Source organism: Schistocerca gregaria, chromosome 4 (assembly GCF_023897955.1).
Source record: "Schistocerca gregaria isolate iqSchGreg1 chromosome 4, iqSchGreg1.2, whole genome shotgun sequence".
NCBI classification, from domain to species: domain Eukaryota; kingdom Metazoa; phylum Arthropoda; class Insecta; order Orthoptera; family Acrididae; genus Schistocerca; species Schistocerca gregaria.
Genome location: NC_064923.1, coordinates 303836586 through 303863766, shown reverse-complemented (window position 1 = coordinate 303863766; position 27181 = coordinate 303836586). Strand labels below are relative to the sequence as shown.

The 27181-nt window shown below is 40.6% G+C and overlaps 1 protein-coding gene across 1 annotated transcript in view; it reads right to left on the bottom strand.

Annotated features, from left to right (window-relative positions):
- The window catches only part of LOC126266703 (uncharacterized), a 348549-nt gene that overhangs the window by 304707 nt on the left and 16661 nt on the right, over nt 1-27181 (bottom strand). The window contains exon 4 of the mRNA XM_049971146.1: nt 5718-5831. Coding sequence (XP_049827103.1) covers nt 5718-5831 — 114 coding nt within the window. The remainder of the gene's footprint in view (nt 1-5717; nt 5832-27181) is intronic.

Sequence of the window (27181 nt, the reverse complement as noted above, 5' to 3'; positions counted from 1 at the left end):
TGTAGTACACTACACCTATCACCTCACAGTGAGATTGTTTCCCCTCAGTTAGCCCTAAACACAGCCTGAGGAGGTTATAATTGCAAGATTAGATGAATTTTTTGAGTGTCAAGTACATGTTTCTGCTGCATAGTATAAATTTTTCTGCATGCAACTTCGTAGTAATCAGTCCTATAAAGAATGAATTGCACATCATAACTAGAGACTATAAATTCAACAGTGTCTGTGGTGCAACTGATCAGGATGAAATGCTTCAGGATGCTATTATTCAGAATCTATCAGGTCAGAGACTGAGTGCCTAAATTCTAAAACATCACAACCTTAGCCTAGGTGAAATGGTTCAAGTTATCAATGTATACGAAGTTCACGATTTAGCCAAGTGTGTGTGACTTGAGGCAGACAACCCATGCCCCAGCCACAGCCCTGGCCACAGCACTCATAAGTCAGCATCAAGTAAACAAGGCCAGACACACAACTAAATACAATGTTTTCTGGGCTGGCACAAACCCAATTACACTGCTCCAGTTGCGTCCAAAGCAAAGTCATATGTCAAATGCTATGTCAATCATGAATGGAAGAATTGCTTCTTCAAGCGAGTTGAATGCAATTTTTGTCATCGCACAGGACAGCCTGCTGCAAAAGACTAGACAAACCTCGTCTGTTTCGTGTGGGAATAAAGCAACAGGAGGAACAAATGGAAACCAATATCATTTCATGTTCAAATTCAGCGCAAAAATCAGACAAATGAAGATGCAGAAAATGCGAACACATGCATTTGATTCGAATACCACATACTTCAAAAAGGCTCTACCAATCTCAAAATTCATGAAAGCACTCTGGTGCTCAGACAGAGACAGAAGACAGGTTTTTACAACACGGGATGGACAATTTTATTCAGAACACACATCGCAAACTGTGGATTACACGGCAAATTCGTAACCAGCCAGTGCGTCTTGAACTAGATTCCGGAGCTCCTTTTATGTTGCTTTACCTAGATACATGCGAAAAAACTGGCCAACGACATTTGCAAACATCAAGTCCACATCTCACCACCTATATCGGCAACAGCATTTCAGTTGTAGAATGTGCCGCATAACTGCAAAATCCAAAAACATGAGTAAGGAAGTACCTTTCACTATTGTTTGCTCACGCAAAAGTCCGAATATTTTTGGCATAGATGTGTTTCATTCCCTCAGATTAGGCATACAGGACAAGGTGCATGCTATTGATACAAAAATTTCCCATGATGCAATTCAACAACTCTGTGACAAGTATCAAAGTTTGTTCAACAGTACTCTACGATGTGGAAAAGATTTTCATGCTCTCGTTATGCTGAAAGCTAATGTGCAACCCAAATTTTGCTGTGCACGCCTTGTGCTGCTCGCATTACACAATGAAGTAGCTACAGAAATTCAGAGACTGGAATCTATTGGTGTCTAAAAAACTACTTCAAAAAGTCAGTGGGCATCCACCCTTAGTCATCATTCATAAGCCAAATAGGAAGATTTGTCTCTGTGCAGATTTCAAATGCACTCTCAGTTCACAGCCTCCTGGTGGGAGGCCAATTCTCAAAAATTGGTCTTGCAGAAGCTTATCTTCAATTACCATTAGAAAGAAGAGACAAAGAAAATTTTTATTCTGGATACCCGGTTAGCTTGTTTGAATATGAATACTTACCTTTCGGAAGTGCTTCCATGCCTGAATTGTCTCAAAAATTTCTCATTCAAGTTATGTCCAAGATGCCTTCTTGTTTTAATTACCTTGATGACATAATCATGTCTGAATAAACACTTGAATGACACCTAAAAAATTTGGACTGTCTTTTTCATGTTTTAACAGAGGCTGGTCTCAAAAGTAACTTGCAGAAACATTCTTTTTTCAACATAACAATTGAATAGTTAAGACATGACATCACACCAATAGTACTCATCCTTCAATGAAACATTTGCAAGCAACTCGGCAACTACCATCTCCTAAGAATTCATATGACAAAGCTGTTCTTGGAAATTGGCTTATTACATGAAGTTCATTCCTAATGTGGTAAAAATGCCGTGCCTAAAATGAAATGCCCCAGATGTAAATATGCCCAATTCCATTGGACAAAAGACTATGACCAAGTTTCTTAAAGACTAAAAAATGCATTACTTCGACAACCTCGCCTAATGCACTACGATTTGCTGAAACCACTTAAGCTTGCAGTCGACTCTTCAACCCATGGTGTTGAGGACGTTTTATATCCCACAAAATTGGCAAAACAGACCACACCATCACATTTGCTTCCAAAACTCTGAACAGTGCTGGCATTAATTATAGTCAGCTGGAGTAAAAAGCCCTGGCTATACTCTGTAGTGTCATCAAATTTAATCATTACCTGTATAGCAGAAACTTTTTCCTGGCCAAGGACTATAAGCCTTTGAGTGCACTGTTTTATCCATCAAAACAAGTTCACGGTGCAAATGCTTCAATGTATAAAATTTGGTATTGCCCGAAGGCGCAACATGCAAACACTGGCACATTGCCTCGTTTACCTGCTGGCACAGAGGCAGCTTTCAAAACGTTGTAAGCTTCTTCTTTATGTATCGATTCTTCTGATTCACATGCACTGGATTTTTTTCTGATTGATTCACAGTGGATCACACAAGCAATGGATTATGACCAATCGCCACAACTGCAAAAAGTTACAATCCCAAAGGTTGGCTGTGCTCTCAGAAGTGTATTCCTGACCCTCTGTGTGAAGATACTTTGTTTATCTCTTCTGAATGATGTTTCTGCTTCCCACATATAACAAACAGACAAGATTGTTAATCCCTGACTCATTAACAGCAGCGGGCATTAAGTCTTCTACAAAAAGATCATTGGGGAACAGTCTGTACTAAGCAGCTGGCTTGTTTAAGATAAGCAAATACAATGTGTGATGGCTCAATGTTGCACTTGCATGGACAATCAGACTACTGTTCGCTACAAATTTTTCTTGTGGCCACATTCTGATACTCCATGGTAATGCCTCTATATAGACTTTGTTGTCCCCTTTTGACAAACACGTTAGTTGATTATTGTCGATGATTACAGTAAATACCCTTGTCCAATGTGTTTGATGACTGCCACTAGCACCATCAATAAGGCACTCGCTTTCTCTCGAAGGCTTCATGCAAATAATTATTTCTGACAATGGACCTCCTTTATCTTTAAAGGAATACACCACCATTCTCATCACAGTCTAACAGTAAGGCCAAACATTTCATTCGAACGCCTAAGGCACAAATGTCAGAAATTCAAGCTTCACATTCACATGAAGATGTCTTACTGATGTTTCCTAGTTAATATCATACTTTGCCTGTTCCTGATATTTTTTTTCTGACACAATTTTTGTTTGGGAAATTCTATCAGACATTGTTGCATTTGCTTCATCCAAGTTTCGCCCAAACATCACTGTTCAATATCGAGCATACAACAAGGTACATGTATGAGAATCCGGCATTGTTCTCAGCTAAGCTGGGAGAGTGCAGTGTACCATTCACAGCCGTGCAGGCAGCTACAGCCCTATGAATTCAGTGATCCTGCCTTAGATCACACTGTTAGAGATTTCTTCATTGCACGACATCCAGCCGCTGTGACACAAACCACATCCATACATTGAAATGCAGCCTCCTACACAGTATACTGAATGGGTGCCTCCACCCACAGCAGTCTCACCAATGGCAGTCAACATCTGGTCCCCTGCGAAGCTTTTGCCGCCAACACTGCAGGTTGCCTCTCCAATGGACACTGACGTCATCACTGCCAGCTACTCATCAGCACCCTCTGCAGCACCCTCCATGTTCCTACTTGTTGCATTGGATGCGTTCTGCTCCTGATGTTCTGGGGCAGTTTCCTTGGCACTCGCAAGACACAATGTACGCTGCAGATCACCTTTCCTGGGGACATTGACGCCGTCAATGTCAGCTACTCGCCAGCACCCTCTGCAGCATTCTCCATCCTCCTACCTGTTCTGTTGGATGCATCCTGCTCCTGATTTTTTGGGGCAGTTTCCCCAGTGCTCACAAGACACAATGTTGGGATGCAGGTTAGTCTTCTCTGTCCCCAACCAAGTACCTGCCTCTTCACTATCCACAGCACAGAATTCCTCCATACCTTCCAAGTTGGTGGTGTCAGTCGTTATTGGGTCAGTCGCACTTTCAAAGTCGCATGCCGCCATGTACACCACTGCATTTCCTACAGTTGCCAGTGCGGCACAAGATCACTACCACGAACGATTACGCCACTGCCAATGAGATGCAAGTATCCCCTCTACGGAGCTCCAGTGTGGGTGTACTTAAGGTCCAACATTCGTGCAGAACAGCCTTTTTCTGTATTTGCCAGCTGAATAGCATTTACACGTTTTCATTGTGGCCAGGTCTGGATAACTTCTGAATAGACATTGTATTTAAGAGTGACAGATTTATAAATCTTTTGTATCTGTACATATTTCAACATTCAAATGTACTGTTAACAACTGATGCTGTGGTTTCAACAACAAAATTATGTATTGTTTTCACTATTTGATACTAGATGTAGAATAAATTAATCTCTGAACACACTGTTCATGAACAAAATCTGTTCCTGGCTTCTGTATCCACGAAAGTACCTCACAGTGTGCAAGGAAGACATACAGAAACGAGGGACAAGGGAGCAGGGAATGGAAAGGGGAAAGAGAAGGTAGCGTGGGCAGATGTGAAGGGGGACCAGGAAGAGAACGCAAGACAGGCATCTTTGAAAAAAGGGGGGGGGGGGGGAGAGAGGGCAGTATGAGAGTGTGAAAGGAAGGGAGAAGAAAAATTAGGTGAGGGGGACAGGCATCATGGGCAGCTGTGAATTGTGGAGCAGTAAGGCCTGATGTGAAGGAAGGACAACATGGAAGTAAGGAAGAAAAAAGTTTAACATCCTATCAACAATGAGGTCTCAGACACACAAAACAGCGTCACACTGAGGATGTTTAGGGAACAAAATTAGATACACTCTCTGAAAGGAACCATCTTGGCATTTTTTTTAAAATTAATTATATAAATCATAGAAAACACAAATATGAGTGGACAGACCTACACACCACCTCACTTGCTTTCTCAGAGAAAAAGAGAGGGCAGAAAGTGAAGTTCAATTCTGTATGTTGCATTTGGAAATGCCTTGTTCTTTTTGGTTAATCACTGTTCTCCTCCCCTTATTACAATTAAACAATTTATTGACAAGCTTTTACAGCCACAAGTCAAATTTGTTGTCCAGGAGAGACAATATGGTTCCCAAGAGCTCCTGATTCATAAGCTAAAAAAGAAAAGAGTCTTCAACATGGAATACTAGGTGAATGCACAAACTCAGCCACTTAGAAGCATGCAAAATTCATCACAACTGACACACTGCATTCAGCCTTCACTCAGCTTTGAGTCTCTTCCACGTGTACAAAAATATGCAACATATAGATACTAACAAATGTTCCGAATTAGCTGGCAGTCCTCTTAATATATGATTAATCCAATATAAAAGCAAAATATTAATGACAATTATCACAGCACTTCCTGTAAATAATTTTAATAATACTGACTTCCATTTGGAATTAGGAATATACTGAAAAGAGATAACTACAAAACTGTGATGTGGACAAGTGCATGTAATATGATGCAAGGTATTAAATGACACATGCTGATCGTTCCTGAAGTTTTCAGAAACTGCAAAATATGTAATTTTACCTTTCAACTTAACAGCTGAGACAGTTACAGTGCTATTCACTCCTCCTGCCGCAGCAATAGCATCTTCCTTCTTTATGATCTGTACCTGCTCACGCCATGTGTGTGGAGTTATCCCTAAAATAACGAAGTTGTGGTAAAACATAACTTACTCAAAATACTTCAAGGTAATATCACTCTAAGTATAACTGGGAGTAACATACACATATTTTCATACGTAAGTGCATTTTACTTATTGATTAAGTACAAGCAGAAAACATCTGAGGTGGTGGTATTGTGAATGATTTTGAGTACAGAATTACATACAAACATAAAAACACATCAATTTTTTAGAAACCTTTCCTGGCTTTCCAATTCTCACAGCCTTAGTCAGGTTCAGATTCACTGGTGATATCTTCATGCTCTGGACTCAGGGCCAAGGTACCCTATCCTCATTTCTTCAAACCTCAACATGTTCTGTCCTATTTGCTTAACCTGCTCCTCTTCAATCCAGCGCGCCAACATCCTGTACACTGACATCGGCTTCCACATCTCTGTGGGCTCCATCTACCTCTGTGCACATTAAACCCACTAACCACCAACAGTACCTGTACCATGCAGCCAAGCATAACATGCTCGTTTCGACAGCTGCTTCACAACGCAGCCCATCTGGATCCTTCCCTACAACACCAGCTTCCGTGAATTTTTCCACATTCTTCACTCCCGTAATTGTCTTGGACTTGATGTCCTGTAGTCCATGGTCCCCCACTCTCCACTCAACAGTTTCCGCTCCAGTTATCTTGTCACCCTCCCCCCCCCCCCCCCCTCCAAATTCACATAGACATCTGGCCTTCAGCATGTGCCCCACCTGCTCTGACAACTGCAAATCCCATGCCTAGCCCTTGCATCTGCTACCCTCCCTCTCACATTCCTATAGCCAGCAAACCCACTGCCTCTCTCGCCTCCAGTAGCTGAGTGGTTAGCCCAACAGAATGTCAATCCTAAAGGCCAGGTTCGATTCCCGGCTGGGGCGGAGATTTTCTCCGCTCAGGGACTGGGTGTTGTGTTGTCCTAATCATCATCATTTCATCCCCATCAACACACAAGATGCCGAAGTGACGTCAAATCGAAAGACTTGCACTCAGTGAACAGTCTACCCGACGGGAGGCCCTAGTCACATGACAACCCACTCTCAAATCCTATACATGCCTCCCACCTCTCTCCTCCCCTGCCCCCACTAACACAAAATCCACCCCCACCTTAGCCCACCTGCTGAAATTCAGCACTGGCATTGGGTGTCCAGCCAGTGCCAAGTAGGGGCATAGGTGTGTGTGTGTGTGTGTGTGTGTGTGTGTGTGTGTGTGTGTGTGTGTGTGTGTGTGTGTGTGTGTGTGTGTGTGTGGGCGCGCGCACTCTAGCTCGAAAAAGAATTACTCCACAAGCTAGCAAGTCTTCTTTCTTTTTGAGTGTAAGTGTTGATGACTCAATGCTGCTGCTTTTTGATGGGGGGGGGGGGTCTCCTTTATTCCTGAAGTATGTACAAAAAACACATCAAATAGTCAGTATGTGTGAGATCTGCTCTATGAAGTTTACCCTTGTTTCAACATTTACATCAAAATGTAACAGATGTTAAACCTTGTTTGTTCACTGAAAGGAGCAGCGCAGGTGAAGTCTGACATACATTAGGGAAGAATATTAAGACAAGATTAGAAACAGAAATAAGCTTGATGTGGTGAACAAATTAACATTTCCTTACAACAGTGAAAAACCACTCTGTAGGAAGTAAACAAGTCCAATCCTTTCCAGATGGTTCAGTGAGACTATCTCAAAAACTGGTGGAGAGCCATGAACACAATGCCCTGGCAAAGGCGAACATCATAGCAAAGGAGAAAGATATGTACATGGGTTATGCCAGTTATGGTCTTCACAGTTCTGATTCCCACATTGAGTCATTGATTGTACTGTAGTAGGGGCTGGCAAGTAAATTAATGGCAATGAGTTGGCAAAGAATATTGTTTACGTTGAGTGGGCAAAGGATATCACTTTTAGTAGTGCTAGGGAGGAGGGAGCAAAGATTTTTAGGTAGTGAATTCCTCATTTCAGCTATGACAGTTGATAGTCAAAGACTTGGGTAATATTGGATGATACTGGAGCACTGCCTAGTGGCCGTGAGGTTCACAATGCTGATTTTATTGTCACTAGAGAAGATGCTACAAGTTTTCACTGTAGTGATAAATGTTCGTGCAATGACTGAAAATTCAACCGAGGATGAGAAAGATGAGTACTATGAAGAATTAGATAGGGTAGTGGAAAGTATTTCAACAAGAAATTTGAGAACCATCCTAAAAAATTTTAATGGAAAAATAGGTAAAGAGCATAGGTTCACCCCCATTATAGGAAAATATGGCAAGCACTGCACCACAAATGAAAATGGATTAAAAATAATCAACTTCGAACTGTCAAAGAACATGGGGATTTGCTCCCCGACGTTCCCTCACAAAAGAAATTCACAAAGGTGTACATGGTGTTCTCCTGAAGGCAAAAATGTAAATCAGATTGACAATGCTATGGCAAACCAAAGATACAGTTCATTCATAAGAGATGTCAGATTGTACAGAGGAGCAGATTGTAGGTAAGGTCACTTCCTAGTGTCAGGAAAGATCAAAATCAAGATGATGTGGAATCAACAACCAAAATACACACCAAAACCTATGTTCGATGTACAACGACAGAAGGAATTGTCTGTTAAAGAAACCTAAGTGATTGAAATAAATAACCAGTTTACAGCACTGCAAGAAGTTGGGGAGGAAAATACTGTTGGGAAGGCTTGGGAAAGAATAAAGACAGTAGTAACAGATGCAGCAGAGAAAAAAAAAAACATTAGGAAGAAAAAGAAACTGATGAAACAGAAATGATTCAACAAAAAGTATCAAAAAGCAGTCGAAAAGAGGAAAGAGGCCAGGGTGCTGTGGCTGAAAAATATGGAGAATGAGGACAGGAGAGAGACCTTCACCACAGTGAGAAGAGATACAGCGAGAGTTCTAAGAACAGAGAAAATGAAACGGGAGTCTTGGAATCTATAGATGTGGAAAGCAGGAACAGAGACTCAACAAAGCTGTTTCAATATACAAAGAACAGTAATAGAAGTTGTCAAAGTGAAAAACTGTTTATAAAAGATAAAAATCAAAACATGCCAACACGGTTGGAAGACTTCTCAGAATTCAAGAGTAGCAGCAGTAATACTGACAAATACAGAGTGACTGAACAGAAATTGCCACACACCATTCAAAAGCTGAGAAGCAACAAAGCTGCAGGCGAGGACCAGATATCAGCAGACCTGTTAAAAGTGGGTGGAAACAAACTACACAAAGAAATTTATAACCTTCTCACAATGGTTTGGAAAACTGAAACACTGACCACAGACTGTAAAATGGCAATAATCTGCCCCGTACACAAGAAAGAAAACAAAATGGAATGTGGAAATTACAGAGGAATCAGTTTGCTGAACATAACAAACAAAGTTCTGTCAATGATCATTCTTGGCAAAATTAAGTCTTATGCAGGAAACATTATTCAAGACTACCAGGTTGGTTTTTAAACCCCATTTCACAAATGATAATCTGTTTACTCTATGGCAGATCTTTGAGAAATTCTGATAATTTAACAAAAACATCTACTGCCTGTTCATTGATTTCCAGCGAGCCTAGCACAGCATCTACACAAACAGCCTCTACAATACACTAAGAGAATTTAGGATACCCAGTAAAATCATTAGGGTGATATAACAGTGCATGGATGGCTCACAGGCTGTAGTGAAGTACAGAGGATCCATATCCCCCAGCTTTCCAGTCAAAACAGGGTTACAACAGGAAGGCGCTCTTTCATGTGTTCTCATTAACTTTTCGTGAGAGAAAATACTTCAAGGGAGTAATTTACAGCTATACAACGGACCACGATTCAAACACAGTGAACTAAAACTCCTAGCACACATAGATGATATAGTCTTACTCAGTAAAACAGATGAAAAGCTGAAGCATATGTAAAGATCTCAGGCACAGTGCCAGCAAAATAGGACTTTTGACAAACCAAGCGAAAACAGAATATATGGAAATAGGTTGAGTCATAAACCCAAATCCACACTTTGAAATTTACCACCAAGGTCATCAGTTTAAATACCTTGGACCACACTTCAGCAATAAAAGTATCATAACAATAGACATAAATGAAAGAATAGCCCCAGGATCAAGATGTCTGCATGCTCTACGCAGCCCACTCAAAAGTAGAGCTTTATCATTCACCATTATCTGCCCAGAGGCATGTTTTGAAAAATTGGACGCTTACTAAGAAAGAAAGAGAAAAACTGAATGTTTCGACAGAAAAGCGATGAGAAAAATCTGGGGACCTGTGTTGGGGAATGGCTTATGGAGTGTTCAAAAGAATACTGAAATAACCAGTTAATGGAGCCTCTTACTATATTGAAGAAATTAAAAAGCAGGAGACTGCAACGGGCTGGACATGTGACTAGAATGGACACCAACAGAATTCCTAAGAAGGTATTTGAAGGCACTCTCCACACAACAAGACCATTGGGCCGACCTCACACACAGTGAAAAGATGACATAGAGAAGGACATTGCAGCATTAGGAATACCCACAGAGAGAGAAAGAGAGAGAGAGAGAGAGAGAGAGAGAGAGAGAGAGAGCTATAAAAAGAAGAAGGTGGATGCAGATCGCAGATGCACGATGCAGTGTGTGGTCTATAGGGTCTCTAATCACTAAAAAGAAGAGAAGAGAATGGGTATCATGATGACCTCTATTTTTTTACACTCCTTTTTTAATACAAATTTTTACACCCCTTTTTTAATACATTGCCACAGAACGTTTCAGCTTACTCTAAACATCAACTTATTCCAATTTATGTCTCAACATGTTGATATAAGTAGTGCTGGAGGCATGGCATATTTGAATGACAATTGCCATGCTTCTCAAAGATAACTGTAGAATTTAGAAATACTTTAAGCATAATCCAAAGTGCTAATCTTGGCATTCAGGAACACATTACTTTCGGGGAGGGGGGACTAAATAAAGGTCACTATCAACTGTGTCAAAAAGTTTGGAAAACTGGTGAGTTCACAAGTACCAGAAGTGAGGCTTTAAAAACCTTTTGAATAATTTACTTTCTAACGCGCATGCTGTCACTTTAAGAGAATGAAAATAGAGGGCAAGAGAACTAAGATGTCTTTGCTGCTTGTCAGGTGTGGATAAGAAACTAGTCACAAGAGAAGACAGTGCACCACAGGAACAAGGAAAAGAAGAAAAGACTAAAATATGCGATTGCAGTCCTTGTCAGTGTATTCCACTGATGAATTCTTTTCGGGTTATCAGCCGAGTGGTGGTTTTGTTGTCATTTGTTGGCCTACAGTAGCGGATGACGGCCAAGCAGCTATGTAGATATGCAGAACACAGCATCCTGACACTTCACCAGACAATGATGGGTACGAAACTCATTGAAACATTGCAACAAGACGACGCCACCACTTGGCTGATAATCCAAGAAGAATTCATCACAAGACTAAAATACCTACTTTGTATGACTGAACTGACTACCTGGTATGATTATTTGTAAATTGCAGCTCACAAGTTGTGTTGTTCAGTGACCAGTAGCTCTATTGAAAGTCTACATAAGATACTTTCTGATGAACTTATGGGGACACCTGGTTGTCTAGTGGTAAAGCAAGAGCCTGGAATCCAAAAGATCAAGGAACTGAATCCTGGTCAGACCACAGAATTTTTGGGGTGCCTCGAACCTAGTCTTCCTCTCTCTATGATGTGACGATTAAATTCTACCTTTAGCTGTAGGTCCTCTTTGTCTGGTGTAATTACTGGGGTAGTTTAGCGACATGGAAATTGCAAAAATGGCATCCAATTTAAAGGATTGCAGCATCATAGCATTCAGCCAAATGGAGTTATTATTTCTGAGAGGAGATCAGGTAAATCGATTTAAAATTGAGCCTCCTGATGCAATGCATCATGCAAGATGGACGGCAAAGGCAACTTATTTTTTGAAAATATATTTGCAAAAAACTCGGTTTAAGAATCAGCATGGAGGGCAAATGATCATTGTAGTCCCCTATTCATTGTGATGTCCTATATAAAATCTGGCTTAACTATAGTAAATCAAGTTTCCTTTTGTCTCCTACGCACTGAGGTAATGTAAGAAAACTGAGTCAATTTCAAAAACAGATCTGAGTAAGTACTGTCTGTACTTTTGATATCTATTTGATGGTAATTAGTGACTGCATTTTTCAATGATGAATTTGACAAATAACAATGATAACAGTTTCCAACATGAGACATCCTTTGATCTCGTAAAGAGATATATTCAATCTAAGCAAAAAATATAAAGCTCTTTGTGTGATAAAGTATTATTGTAATTAATAACCATTCATCTTTAATTTGGCCTTAATTAACCTTACCTATTAAATTTTTAGTTTCAAGAAAATCTCTGGATTACTTTGTATCAACGTAAAAGGCAGGAATACATTTTTGCATTGGAACACTGACAAAAGTTCTCTTCAAGGAAACATTTTCTTTGTCAAGAGAAAATGTACACCCAGTCTAAAATATTTGTAAACAAGGAACCAAAAAAATCCACATTCATATCTCAAGTCTCTATTTTCCGATGACTATACAACATTTTAACAGTATTAAATGCTTTATTGCTGGGCTGATGACCCAACTCTCAATGCCATAGCACTAACAAATTTATATGACATATATGGGTATAATCTATGAGAGCCGTTCTCACATCTTGGTAATAAATACATCAACTCAAAGATTGTAGCAGTCAGCATGGCTTTATTTACATATGGGGACAATTCTCATCTTGTGGAAAATGTGCCCATATGCCTATAATCAACCACCCTCAATCTGGGACCACATGCTGTTTGAGGAGCATTACTAATATGAGGCTCACATAGAAAAATAAAAAATATTTTTTGTTAGCAAAAATACAATGAGGTAATTCACTACACTTTACTTAGATGTAAATAAGGTGATTATGTGGAAACAAAAATGCTTCAATTATCCAATTAGCCTGAACAAATAATTGATATTAATGTGACACTAAAAGTCCGAAGTGGGGAAAAAAATAATGGAAAGGGTGTAGTCACTCATCATACAGTTGATGTGTGGAGCTACTGGTGTTGTCGAAGGAGATGACTTACAATAGTGGTGACAAGGATTTTTTTTAAACTTCATCCCACCCCATGCCAGAATAGGACTTGTCACACAATTTTGTTTAGTGTTTCAACCATGATGGTCAAGCAATAGTTTGAGATCTGGAGACAACAGCTTGAGCAGCTGCACGAACTCGCACAGAAGCTGATGGATCGGGCATGCCTAAAATTGCTTCCGGTAATCCAAGCTTTCCAGCCATTCCATGGAGCTTAAGAGGGCTGGGCATTGTGTCAAAGGCATTTAGTACTTCATTTTCAGGTAAGTAAAATAAAGTGAGCAACAGTGAGATTATTTTATCAAGTTCAAACCCACAGCTTAATTATCTTGTACAAAAATTGCTCTCTTTCTCTGACCCCTCAGCACTACTCACCTGCTTGTATGCGAACCAGCAAATACTTATGCATCATGGCTTGCAGATCTACAATACCTGAGTAGACAATTCAAGTTTACGTGTTCTTGTGGACTATCATAGGAAGACTCACTGATACAAGACATGGCGATTAAATTGTACTATAGAGTGAAATGTGTTAAAACACAGCAAGTTGGAAATTTTCCATTTGATCTTACTGCACTCTTACTAATAATTAGTTTTCTATCCATTTCCCTCTTTTCGTCCGAGTATCTATGAAGTGCATGTGTAGTATGTTCCTGAATCTATCAAAACTTTAATCACACTTTGCCTCAGATTTATAATTCAGGTTTTTCTTTTCAATAGGCTGATTATAGACACTATGTGATCAAAAGTATCCAGGCACCTGGCTGAAAATGACTTACAAGTTTGTGGCCCCCTCCATTGATAATGCTGGAATTCAATACAGTGTTGGCCCACCCTTAACCTTGAGGACAGCTTCCACTCTCGCAGGCACACATTAAATCCAGTGCTGGAAGGTTTCTTGGGGAATGGTAGCCCATTCTTCATGGAGTGCTGCACTGAGGAGAGGTATTAATGTCGATCAGTGAGGCATGGCACGAATTCAGTGCTCCAAAACATCCCAAAAGGTATTCTATAGGACTCAGATCAGGACTCTGTGCGGGCCAGTCCATTACAGGGATGTTGTTATCATGCAACCACTCTGCCACAGGCCGTACATTAGGAACAGCTGGTCGATCGTGTGAAAGATGCAATCGCCACCCCCGAATTGCTCTTCAACAGTGGGAAACAAGAAAGTGAACATCAATGTGTGCCTGTGCTGTGATAGTGCCTTGAAAAATCACAAGGGGTGCAAGTCCCCTCCATGAAAAACATGACCACACCACAACACCACCGTCTCCGAATTTTCTGTTGGCATTACACACGCTGACAGATGACGTACACCGGGCATTCACCATATCCACACCCTGCCATCGGATTGCCACATTGTGAACTGTGATTCGTCACTCCACACAATGTTTTTCCACTATTCAATCGTCCAATGTTTACACTCCTTACACTAAGTGAGGTGTCATTTGGCATTTACTGGGCATGATGTGTGGCTTATGAACAGCCGCCCAACCATTAAATCCAAGTTTTCTCACCTCCCGCCTAACTGTCATAGTACTTGCAGTGGATTCTAATGCAGTTTGGAATTCCTGTGTCTGGATAGACGTCTGCCTATTACACATTACAACCCTCTTCAACTGTCAGCGGTCTCTGTCAGTCAACAGACGAGGTCGGCCTGTAGGCTTTTGTGCAGTATGTGTCCCTTCAAGTTTCCAATTCACTATCACATCAGAAACAGTGGCCCTAGGGATGATTAGGAGTGTGGAAATCTCGTGTACAGACTTATGACAAGTGACACCCAATCACCTGAAAACATTCAATGTCCTTGCATTCTGCAGATCACACCATTCTGCTCTCTCACGATGTCTAATGACTACTGAGGTCGCTGATATGGAGTACCTGGCAGTAGGTGGCAGCATAATGCACCTAATATAAAAATGTATGTTTTTGGAGGTGTCTGGATACTTTTGATCACATAGTGTAAGGGTAATTAGCTTTGCTGGAAACCATGTTAATTAAAGGTTATTAACAGCGGAAAACTTTACCACAATACGAGATAGGCAGCTTATCAGTCAAGTTGAAAATTCTGGCACCACTCAATAGAAAGACCAGCATTCAGACTGTATAGTAATGTACTTTGATTTCTCTTAAAGTAATTAGCTTACCAGATAATTAAGGAACAAGTTCAGAGGCACCTAGATTTTCCACTGCAGATTTACCCATTGTACTTGCCAGAGTCCAGGTTTTACTCCTATTCTTTTGTCGTCCAAAATTTTAAGAAGCAAATAACACATTTCACTAATTACACCATTAATTAAAAAATTGCATAAATTTTCAATAATGTACTCGTAAGTGGGTTATTCCCAACGAAAATATACAAAATAGTTCCACAATCTTAGTAATTTACCTGAACTACCACAAATTTCTAAACTACTACATAAAGTGTAAACCATATAGACCATTCAAATTAGCAAAATCTGAACCACCTGTATTTCAAACTAAAACATAGTTTCTGAAATTACTGTATGTTAATACTCCATTCTTTACAAGATCGACCACACTCCGAAATCATCTTTTCACTTACCACTCTTAACACAAAAGCCAGCAACCAGAAGTTAAGTGAACAACACTGATGTGAAAGTTTGGGAAGGTGTGATTACACTGATTCATGTTGGAGTCTGTTCTGAGACCACACTCATGTAAGAATCGAGTAATATCATGTAGGCTAGTTTAATACCATCGCTCATACTCCCAGTGTATCCATGTGGGTCAATTAAGAGATTAGTTTCTATTAGTGACTTCTTGTGTAGTTCATGAATTTCCCTTTTGAAGCAATGCGTGAATGATTTTGATATAGTTTATGTACTTTGAGAGTGTAAAACTCATCCCACTGAGTTGTACTTCAAACTATGTAATACGCCAGTGTTTATGTGAACTAAAGCCACAATTGTCATGTGTTTATTGTGTTGAGGGTTTGTTTCTGATTGTAAATATCTTATCAGTGTTGTACTGATTACTGATAGGGTGAAGGGACCTGTCTACATAACTCATTTAATGTGAAAACTGGAACTGGTCATAGTGGATTTAATAGCTCCAATACATATGAAAAGGTAAAATAAATTTGTGTGGTGAATATTATTATTGCTGACAGCCAATTTTTACAGCCATCCTACACACAGCCTACAATGATACTCCGAGGAGAATATGAAAGGTTTGCATAGCTTGGGTTCTCAAGATTTCTCAAGCAGTTCAGACTGTGAGCTGCCACCTCAACTGGCAAATACAGCATGACAGTCAACCTGCAAAAATGTCCTGCAGTCCAGACATCAGTGGAGAAGTTTCCACATCACCCGATAAAAGTCAGACCCAGTGTTAACAGTTTTTCCACTCAATTTCAGCAAAATTTTTGCTAACTACCCAATTATCCTGGTTATTTTTCTGTACATGCTACATTTAGTCGCCCACATTATAATTACGTCTGTCAACAGTGTTTTTCCAGGTTCTATAGCAGATGTATGTCAGAGCCAGCCACATCATCAACAGTCAAGTGTGCTGATACAAATAAATGACATCACAGGGTCAAGTGTAGCACCACATAGTCTTACAATATCAGAAACAGTTCACTGTATACCCATTTTATTCCTTTCTGATACATGGGTCTCCGTCTCAATTATTAATCAGCCCACATATCTCGGACTGAGTCTCCACCCTTAAAATCAGTAACAGCTAAACTGAAATCATGAAATCTCAATACTAGGCCAGGTAGTTCTGGAATTAACATACATGCCAGAACCAGAACCCTTCCTGTCTTTGCAGTGGCTGAACCTACAGTGTAAAATAGCTTTGTCCAGCATGCATACGAAGGCTATGCCAAAAGATTTTAGCAGAATGTGTGAAAAAAAATTATTTGCAAAAAAACGTTTACAACTTTTCAAAATACTCTCCATTAGCATGTATACATTGTTCCATTCTCTGAAACCACTTAGATAATGTGTCCAAGTGTCTTTTGGGATGTCACTTAGCTGTAATGGCCTCTTCATCTGATTGACACTGCTGCCCTCAAATTTTTCCTTAGTCTTAGGGTACAGAAAGAAGTCACAGGGGGCCAGGTCAGGTGAATAGGGGGGATGTGGTAACACTCACACTTTTTCCTTCTCCAGAAAGTCCATCGTTCTGGCAGCCCTGTGCATAGATGCATTGTCGTGATGCAGCAGAAGATGCCCACTCTTGGACTTTGAATGCTGTGACTTCCATGTGGCGATGACTTTTGGAAGACAATTGTTCATGTACTATTCAGCATTGACTGTATGACGTGTGTCCAAGGTCAAAGAGGTGACATGCCTGATCTTTGTGAAAAAAGTTGCCACCATCTTTTTTCCAGAGCTCTGACTTCGTCGAACTTTTGTCGGTGGTTTTTTCCTTGGAAAGCACCACAAAGAAGACTGTCTCACCGTTTCAGGGTCACCATGGTAGACAGATGTTTCATCACCTGTGACGATATTGAAGGTGTCTTGGGACTTACCTCCATTGAATTTTTTGAGCATGAAACGACACCAGTCCACTCTTGTCTCCTTTTGGCGTTCTGTCAGGGAATGTGGCACCCAATGGGCACATCTCTTAGTAAGGCCTAAGTTGCTATGAACGATGGTCTCTGCTGCTGTTGATCCAATATTTAGGGCCCTTTCAATGACACAAAATGTAAGATGTGGATCTTTTTTGATCATTTCCCTCACAAAATCAATGTTTTCAGGAGTCGCAGCTGTTGCTGGCCGACTGGGATGAGGTTTATCTTCAATTGACTGCAGACCCCTCGAAAACTCGCAAAACCAATTTCCAACTGAGGCCCTACAAGGGGAAGCTTCACAAAAAATGCGCAGCAAAGAAGAATGGCATTCTTCAGCACTTAAACCCTTATTACAATCATAAAAAATTATGGCACGAAAGTCACGGCGCAACAACACCATCCTGCACCGTCTCTGACTCAGTACTGCCTGAGCTTTCTCACCGCACTGTGGGCGGATCACCACCAGCCAGGGGCTATGAGCGCACATCCCAAGGTCGAAAAACATTGCTCTTTCGAATGAAAACAATCCCACTGTCCTCCGCCTTATGGTTCACGGGCTGCTAAAAACTTTCGGCACAGCCCTCGTATAGAGTACAGCCTTTGGGTGTTCCCTCCAACATTGTCCAAGAATTCAGAACACTGTACCATGTGCAGAAGTGGATTCTTTGTGTCTCCCTTGGCTTGGAACTCGCTTATAATTTTTTCACTCACATTGCATTAGAAGAATCGGCAGTATCAATTTTCTTTTCAAAGCCTGGCATGGATCTTTTGCCTTGTAGGATGAGGTGAAAGTAGAACTAGATCACTTAGAGGAAATAAAAGTGCTGTCTCTGAATCCTTAACACAGATGGGCAACATCTTTAGCCATCGTTGTAAACCAGTTAGTGTGTTACACCTTTGTGGGGATTTCAAAAATATAGTGTGCTCTTGCCATCATTTAACTTTAAGTCCAAACCATAACAAAACTCTGTTTCATACACACAATTCAGTGTTGGATGTTAACATAATGTTAATTACTAGATTAAATCCCAGAAACAATTAAGAATCAAATTACAGTTTCTTACATTTGTAATCTAACAGTCACAAAGTAAGTAAACAACTCATTATTAAAAAGGGAGCATCTTAGATGTTTGCTGCTGTCATGCAATGGAAATGTTAATTATCTCCCCCAACACTTCAGAATTAGCATGTAGGCTAATTTACAAGAACATAAATAAAAATTACAATAAGTACTGGGTGATTATAATTAAACTGATGGTGTCTCGAAAGATGCAGTGCAGGCTGTATACACTGCAGAGTGCTGAAATATTGTAGGTGTGTTGATGGTCTGAAGTAGTGTCTTTGAATAGTAATCAAAATGTCCTCAGTTCCATGTTCGAACCTCACCACTGCTTGAATTCTGAATAAATAAAAAAAAATTTAAACAATCATCAATAAAGATGGCCCATGACTTCCTGCATCAGAAGCTATCCTCTTTCTACCAATGGCCTTGTCAAAGAGGGCAGAGGAATGGACAGTTTCACCCTTAAGGTGGGAAAATGCCCCTGGAAGGCGGAAGAATCAACAACAATCTATGACAAGATGATGCAGAAGGCAATAGAAACCACAGCTTTAACTATATATAACGTGTATCCACAGGAGATTGCGGGCAAGCCACCTGTTTGGATCACTAAGAAGGGAACTGCCAAGGGGGAGTTGACCATGAAAAAAAGATTTAATAACTAACTAAGGAATAATGTTCTATGAGTCAGGGCATGGAATGTCAGAAGCTTGAACGTGCTTGGAAAACTATAAAATCTGAAAAGAGAAGTGCAAACGCTCAATCTAGTTATAATAGGGATCAGTGAAGTGAAATGGAGAGAAGACAATGATTTCTGGTGAAATGAGTAAAGGGTAATATCAACAGCAGCTGAAAATGGTATAATGGGAGTAGGATTCATTACGAATAGGGTGTGAGTTACTGTGAGCAGCTCAGTGATGGGGTTGTTACAGAATTGACAGCAACCCAACACCGACAACAATAGTTGTGGAATACATGCTGACGTTACAGGCAGAAGATGGAGGGAGAGGGAGGGGGAGGGGGAGAGAGAGAGAGAGAGAGAGAGAGAGAGAGAGAGAGAGAGAGAGAGAGAGAGAGAGAGAGAGAGAGAGAGACAGAGAGGGGGGGGGGGGGGTAGAGGGAGGGATATTGAACAGGTGGCTCAGTATGTAAAGGGATACGAAGATCTAATAGTCATGAGGATTGGAATGCGATTGTAGGCGAGGAAGTAGAAGAAAGGGTTATGGCAGAATATTGGCTTGGTAATAGGAATGAGAGGGCAAAAAGAATAATTGAGTTCTGCAATAAATATCCGTTGTTGTTGTTGTTGTTGTCGTCGTCGTCTTCAGTCCTGGGACTGGTTTGATGCAGCTCTCCATGCTACTCTGTCCTGTGCAAGCTTCTTCATCTCCCAGTACCTACTGCAACCTACATCCTTCTGAATCTGCTTAGTGTATTCACCTCTAGGTCTCCTCCCTCTACGATTTTTACCCTCCACGCTGCCCTCCAATGCTAAATTTGTGATCCCTTGATGCCTCAGGACATGTCCTACCAACTGATCCCTTCTTCTAGTCAAGTTGTGCCACAAACTCCTCTTCTCCCCAATCCTATTCAATACCTCCTCATTAGTTACGTGATCTATCCACCTTATCATCAGTTATTTTACTTCCTAAATAGCAAAACTCCTTTACTACTTTAAGTGTAATTTCCTAATCTAATTCCCTCAGCATCACCAGATTTAATTTGACTACATTCCATTATCCTCGTTTTGCTTTTGTTGATGTTCACCTTATATCCTCCTTTCAAGACACTGTCCATTCCGTTCAACTGCTCTTCCAGGTCCTTTGCTGTCTCTGACATAATTACAATGTCATTGGCGAACCTCAAAGTTTTTACTTCTTCTCCATGAATTTTAATACCTACTCTGAATTTTTCTTTTGTTTCCTTTACTGCTTGCTCAATATACAGATTGAATAACATCGGGGAAAGGCTACAACCCTGTCTCACTCCTTTCCCAACCACTGCTTCCCTTTCATGCCCTTCGTCTCTTATGACTACCATCTGGTTTCTGCACAAATTGTAAATACCCTTTCGCTCCCTGTATTTTACCCCTGACAGCTTTAGAATTTGAAAGAGAGTATTCCAGTCAACATTGTCAAAAGCTTCCTCTAAGTCTACAAATGCTAGAATTTGCCTTTTCTTAATCTTTCTTCTAATATAAGTCGTAGGGTCAGTATTGCCTCACGCGTTCCAACATTTCTACGGAATCCAAACTGATCCTCCCTGAGGTCCGCATCTACCAGTTTTTCCATTCGTCTGTAAAGAAGTCGCGTCAGTATTTTGCAGCTGTGACTTATTAAACTGATAGTTTGGTAATTTTCACATCTGTCAGTACCTGCTTTCTTTGGGATTGGAATTATTATACTCTTCTTGAAGTCTGAGGGTATTTCGCCTGTCTCGTACATCTTGATCACCAGCTGGTAGAGTTTTGTCATAACTGGCTCTCCCAAGGCCGTCAGTAGTTCTAATGGAGTGTTGTCTACTCCCGGGGCCTTGTTACGACTCAGGAATTTCAGTGCTGTGTCAAACTCTCCATGCAGTATCTTATCTCCCATTTCGTCTTCATCTACATCCTCTTCCATTTCCATAATATTGTCCTCAAGTACATCGCCCTTGTATAAACCCTCTATATACTCCTTCCACCTTTCTGCCTTCCCTTCTTTGCTTAGAACTGGGTTGCAATCTGAGCTCTTGATATTCATGCAAGTGGTTCTCTTCTCTCCAAAGGTCTCTTTAATTTTCCTGTAGGCAGTATGTATCTTTCCCCTAGTGAGATAAGCTTCTACATCCTTACATTTGTCCTCTAGCCATCCCTGCTTAGCCATTTTGCACTTCCTGTTGATCTCATTTTTGAGATGTTTGTATTCCTTTTTGCCTGCTTCATTTACTGCATTTTTATATTTTCTCCTTTCATCAATTAAATTCAATATTTCTTCTGTTACCCAAGGATTTCTAGCAGCCCTTGTCTTTTTACCTACTTTATCCTCTGCTGCCTTCACTACTTCATCCCTCAGAGCTACCCATTCTTCTTCTACTGTATTTCTTTCTCCCATTCCTGTCAATTGGTCCCTTATGCTCTCCTTGAAACTCTGTACAACCTCTGGTTCTTTCAGCTCATCCAGATCCCATGTCCTTAAATTCCCACCTTTTTGCAGTTTCTTCAGTTTTAATCTACAGGTCATAACCAATAGATTGTGGTCAGAGTCCACATCTGCCCCTGGAAACGTCCTACAATTTAAAACCTGATTCCTAAATCTCTATCTTACCATTATAGAATCTATCTGATACCTTTTAGTATCTCCAGGATTCTTCCATGTATACAACCTTCCTTTATGATTCTTGAACCAAGTGTTACCTATGATTAAGTTGTGCTCTGTGCAAAATTCTACCAGGCGGCTTCCTCTTTCATTTCTTACCCCCCATCCATATTCACCCACTATGTTTCCTTCTCTCCCTTTTCCTACTGACGAATTCGAGTCACCCATGACTATTAAATTTTCGTCTCCCTTCACTACCTGAATAATTTCTTTTCTCTCATCATACATTTCATCAATTTCTTCATCATCTGCAAAGCTAGTTGGCATATAAACTTGTACTACTGTAGTAGGCATGGGCTTTGTATCTATCTTGGCCACAATAATGCGTTCACTATGCTGTTTGTAGTAGCTTACCCGCATTCCTATTTCTCTATTCATTATTAAACCTACTCCTGCATTACGCGTATTTGATTTTGTGTTTATAACCCTGTAGTCACTTGACCAGAAGTCTTGTTCCTCCTGCCACCGAACTTCACTGATTCCCACGATATCTAACTTCAACCTATCCATCTCCCTTTTTAAATTTTCTAACCTACCTGCCCGATTAAGGGATCTGACATTCCACGCTCCGATCCGTAGAACACCAGTTTTCTTTCTCCTGATAACGACATCCTCCTGAGTAGTCCCTGCCCGGAGATCCGAATGGGGGACTATTTTATCTCCGGAATATTTTACCCAAGAGGACACCATCATCATTTAATCATACAGTAAAGCTGCATGTCCTCGGGAAAAATTACGGCTGTAGTTTCCCCTTGCTTTCAGCCGTTCGCAGTGCCGGCACAGCAAGGCCAATTTGGTTAATGTTGCAAGGCCAGATCAGTCAATCATCCAGACTGTTGCCCCTGGAACTACTGAAAAGGCTGCTGCCCCTCTTCAGGAACCACATGTTTGTCTGGCCTCTCAACAGATACCCCTCCATTGTGGTTGCGCCTACGGTACGGCCATTTGTATCGCTGAGGCACGCAAGCCTCCCCACCAATGGCAAGGTCCATGGTTCATCCGTTAGTAATAGTGAATACTCTTTTCAAGAATCACAAGAGGAGAAGGTATACTTGGAAAAGACCAGGAGAAACGGGAAGATTTCAGTTAGATAGTTTGAAAGAGATTCGGAAATCAGATATTGGATTGTAAGACGTACTCAGGAGCAGATATAGAGCCAGATCACAATTTAATAATGATGAAGAGAAGAGACACACACCGATTAATGAACATACCTACTGAGGCTATAGGTACTGCTGTAATGAACAGCCCAATAGGCATTTCAGTTGAAGAGGTGCAAGGAAGGCAGTTGCGAAGAAACTATGGATAGCATATGAAACAGTTCAGCTAGCTAATGACAGAAGTAAATACAAAAAATTTCAGGGAATTAAAGGAACACAAGTAACTTAGAAATGAAATACACAGGAAGTGCAGGACAGATAAAGCAAAATGGCTGCATGAAAAATGAGAAGAAACTGATCATTGGAAGGATGGACACAGTCTATAGAAAACTCTAAGAACATTCTGTGAAATTTAAGGCAAGGGCGCTAACATTAATGGGAACTCCACCGTTAAATGCAGAGGAGACAGCTGGGAGGTAAAAAGAGTACATTTAAGGTCTTTATCAGTGGGAAGATTTGTCCAATGATGTAATAGAAGAAACAAGAGTCAGCAGGAAGAGATAGGGGGTCCAGTATTAGAATCAGAATTTAAAATAGCTTTAGAGGCTTGAGGTCACATAAGGCACAAGAGAGAGATAACATTCCATCAGAATTTCTAAAATCATTAGGGCAGGGGCAACGAAACGACTATTCACGTTGGTGTGTAGAATATGTGAGACTGGCAATATACAATCAGATTTTTGGAAGATCATCCTCACTATTCCAAAGATAGCATGTGCCAACAACTGTGAGAGTTACCATACAATCAGCTTAACACCTCAAGCATTCAAGTGGCTGACAAGAATAATAAACAGAAGAAATCCTGTTGGAGGAACATCCGCAACTGAGGATTGTAGCAGAGGTTGAAAATACTGCTACAGTTGAATGGTTATTTTATTTAACACATGACTAGTTACGGGCTCTTGTACACCCATTTTCAGGTGTCTTAGCTTGGTGCTGTGACCCTGAGCACCAAATTGGACGAGTACAAGATGCCTGAAACTGGTCGTGTGTTAAATAAAAGAATCTTACAACTGTAGCGGTATTTTCAACCTCTTGAACATACAGAAGAACAGCAAACAAAATTGAGAATCTGTTAGATGACAACCACTTTGGCTTTAGGAACAGTAAAGGCACCAGAGAGGCATTTCTGACATTGCAGCTGATACTGGAAGCAAGACTGAAGAAAAATAAGGATAAGTTTATTGGATTTGTCGACCAGGAAAAAGTGCTCAACAATGTAAAATGGTGCAAGATGTTAAAAATTCTGAGAAAAATGGGGGTACGCTATATGGAAAGACATATAAAATACAAAATGTACAAAAACCAATAGGGAACAATAAGACTGGAAAGTCAAGAACGAAGTGCTCGGACTAAAAGGGGTGTAAGGCGGAGATGTAGTCTTTTGACCCTATTCTTGAATCTGAACATACAAAAAGCAATGAGAGAAATGAAAGAAAGGTTCAAGAGTCAGAATAAAATTTAGGGTGAATGGATATCAATGATAGCATTAACTGATGATATTACTATCCTCAGTGAACGCAAAGAAGAATTACAGGATGTGTTGAATGGAATGAACAATCTGATGCGTACAGAATATGGATGGAGAGTACACCAAAGAAAGACAAAAGTAATGAGAAGTAACAGAAATGAGAAATGCAATAAACTTAACATAAGAATTTGGAAAGACAAAGTTAAGGAATTCTGCTAGCTAGGTGGCAAAATAAGCTGTGGAGCACAGAGCTAGGAGAACTTTAAAAGCAGACTAGCACTGGCAAAGAGGGAGTTCCTAGCCAAGAGATGTTTGCTAGTATTATTAATTTGCGGAAGGAATTTCCGAGAATGTATACGTTTGAAGCACAATATTATTAATAGTGAGACATGGACTGTGAGAAAACTGGAACAGAAGAGAATCAAAGCTTCTGAGATGATGTGCTGCAGAAGAATGTTGAAAATTAGGTGGACTGATAAGGTAAGAAAAGAGGTGGTTCTCCAAAGAAAACCCTAGGAAAGGGACATATGGGAAACACTGAAAAGGAGAAGGGACAGGACGACAGCAAATCTGTCAAGACATCTGGCAATAACTTCCAAGGCACTGGAGGGAGCTGTAGAGGGTAAAAAGTATAGAGGAAGATGGGAGATTGGAACACACCCAGCAACTGAGGACATAGGTTGCAATTATTATCATGAGGTGCAATTGATAATCTGAAGTTATCACAGGAGAGGCATTCGTGATGGGCAGCAACAAACCCATCAGAAGACTGACGACTCAAAAAAAAGCAGTCAGAATGTGGTGTGGGTGCAGGATAAGGGGAATGATCAAACACATGATAATAGTATTACTGACATGTTTATTAGGATACCCTCAAAGTTATAACATGTGTTCAATACACAGTCTCCTGACTCAGCAACATGCTGCTTACTTAACATAGCATGGTTGCTTGCAGCATATCCAGTGTAAGCAGAGTGATATGTTGTCTTATGCTGTCCCTCATATAAGGAAGAGTCCAGATACATCTCTGATAGACTTGATCTCTCAGATATCCCCAAAACCAGATGTCACATGGATTTAGGTTGGGGAATTTGAAAGACCACACATCTTGAAACTGCCTGGAGATGATGCAGTCATTACCACAGGTTTCTCGAAGTTAATCTTTCACCTGCAAGCGACATGTGGTGTCATCCCAACTAGCATGAAAATCATGGTGTGGACACAGTTGCATTCTTGCAAAACTGTAATCACATGTTTCACAAGGAGGTCCTTATAAAGTACAGATGTCACTGTACACCTAACAGTCCCCTAAGGCATCATCTCTTCAAAGAAAAATGGACCGAGAATAAAGGAGCTTGTGAAACCACATCACATAGCCACATAAGCTGAGTCCAATGGATGCTCCTGCACAACAAGTGGTAGAGTAGAACCATATGTGCATCAGTTCTGTGTATTCATGGCACCATGCAGAGTAAAACGTGCCTCGTCTGTCCAAAAAATATTCCCTGGTCTCAAATCATACATCTCAACAAATGTCGGGGGGGGGGGGGGGGGGGGGGGGGGGGGACATGACAAATTCATAGTGTTGTATCCTACCTTGGGGCATCATATGGTACACATCCTGAATCTTGTACAGATACGAGTGTAAAATGCACCACAATATCTTTTGAACTGTTGACCAGAGGAGAGAGAATCCCCATGACACCGCTTGAGCACTTGCTGCAGAATTTGAGGCATGTGCTGCATAGTGAGCTACAGGTACACCAACTTCAACAACTGGCATGGGAATGGGACACCTCCCTGCCCCTGCTGCACCACCTAATTCACCCATTTCTTCACACTTCTTGATCAGATTTTTTAGCTCACTTATTGACACGAGGTCTCCTTACAGCTGTTTTTGTTGGTGATATTCCCGCAATGCAGTGCCGCTACTGCTGCAATTCAGATTTTAAATTTTTTTATCAGCAGTGCATGGCCTTTCTTCTCAATACAATTGCGCTTTGTATGGAAAACTACAACCTTTATAATCCTTTGCACCAGCTATGTCACTTCACACAAGAAATCAACACGTCGTCAAGCGACAAACAGCATACTAACATCAAAACAGGAAACATCTCACATTCTGTTTACTGTGCCATATTTTCATCTGGTGACACAAAGTGGAACTACTATTTTTTTAGTACACTCCATGAGTGCACCAATTAATGAACATACCTACAATGTTCTGGCATCCTGCGATGTATACAGCCGTCACTGCAGCACTCTGAACATCGTCAGTTTAATATAACCACCTGATATTAAGAGTGTAACTATGACAACAGCAAAGAAAACTAATGAGAAAGAGGTAATGTAAGTAGCAAAGACCAGAAAGTGAGCAAATTACAAGCAATGTAGAAGCAGCAAAATAAGCCTACACAGAAATTACAGGAACAACTGAAAACAAAAGACCAGTACATGAAAGCAGAACATGCAAAAATTGTCAAAAGAACTAAAAGAAAACTTAATGGCATTACTAATTTGAAAATCTTTTGCAGACTTCCAAGATGCATGTGAAATGAAGAAAAATCATTTTCACCACAATTACTGAATGACATTAATTGCTGGGGAAGCAGTCTATAGTTTGACATTTACATAGTGCTACCTCATCAACATAATTTGT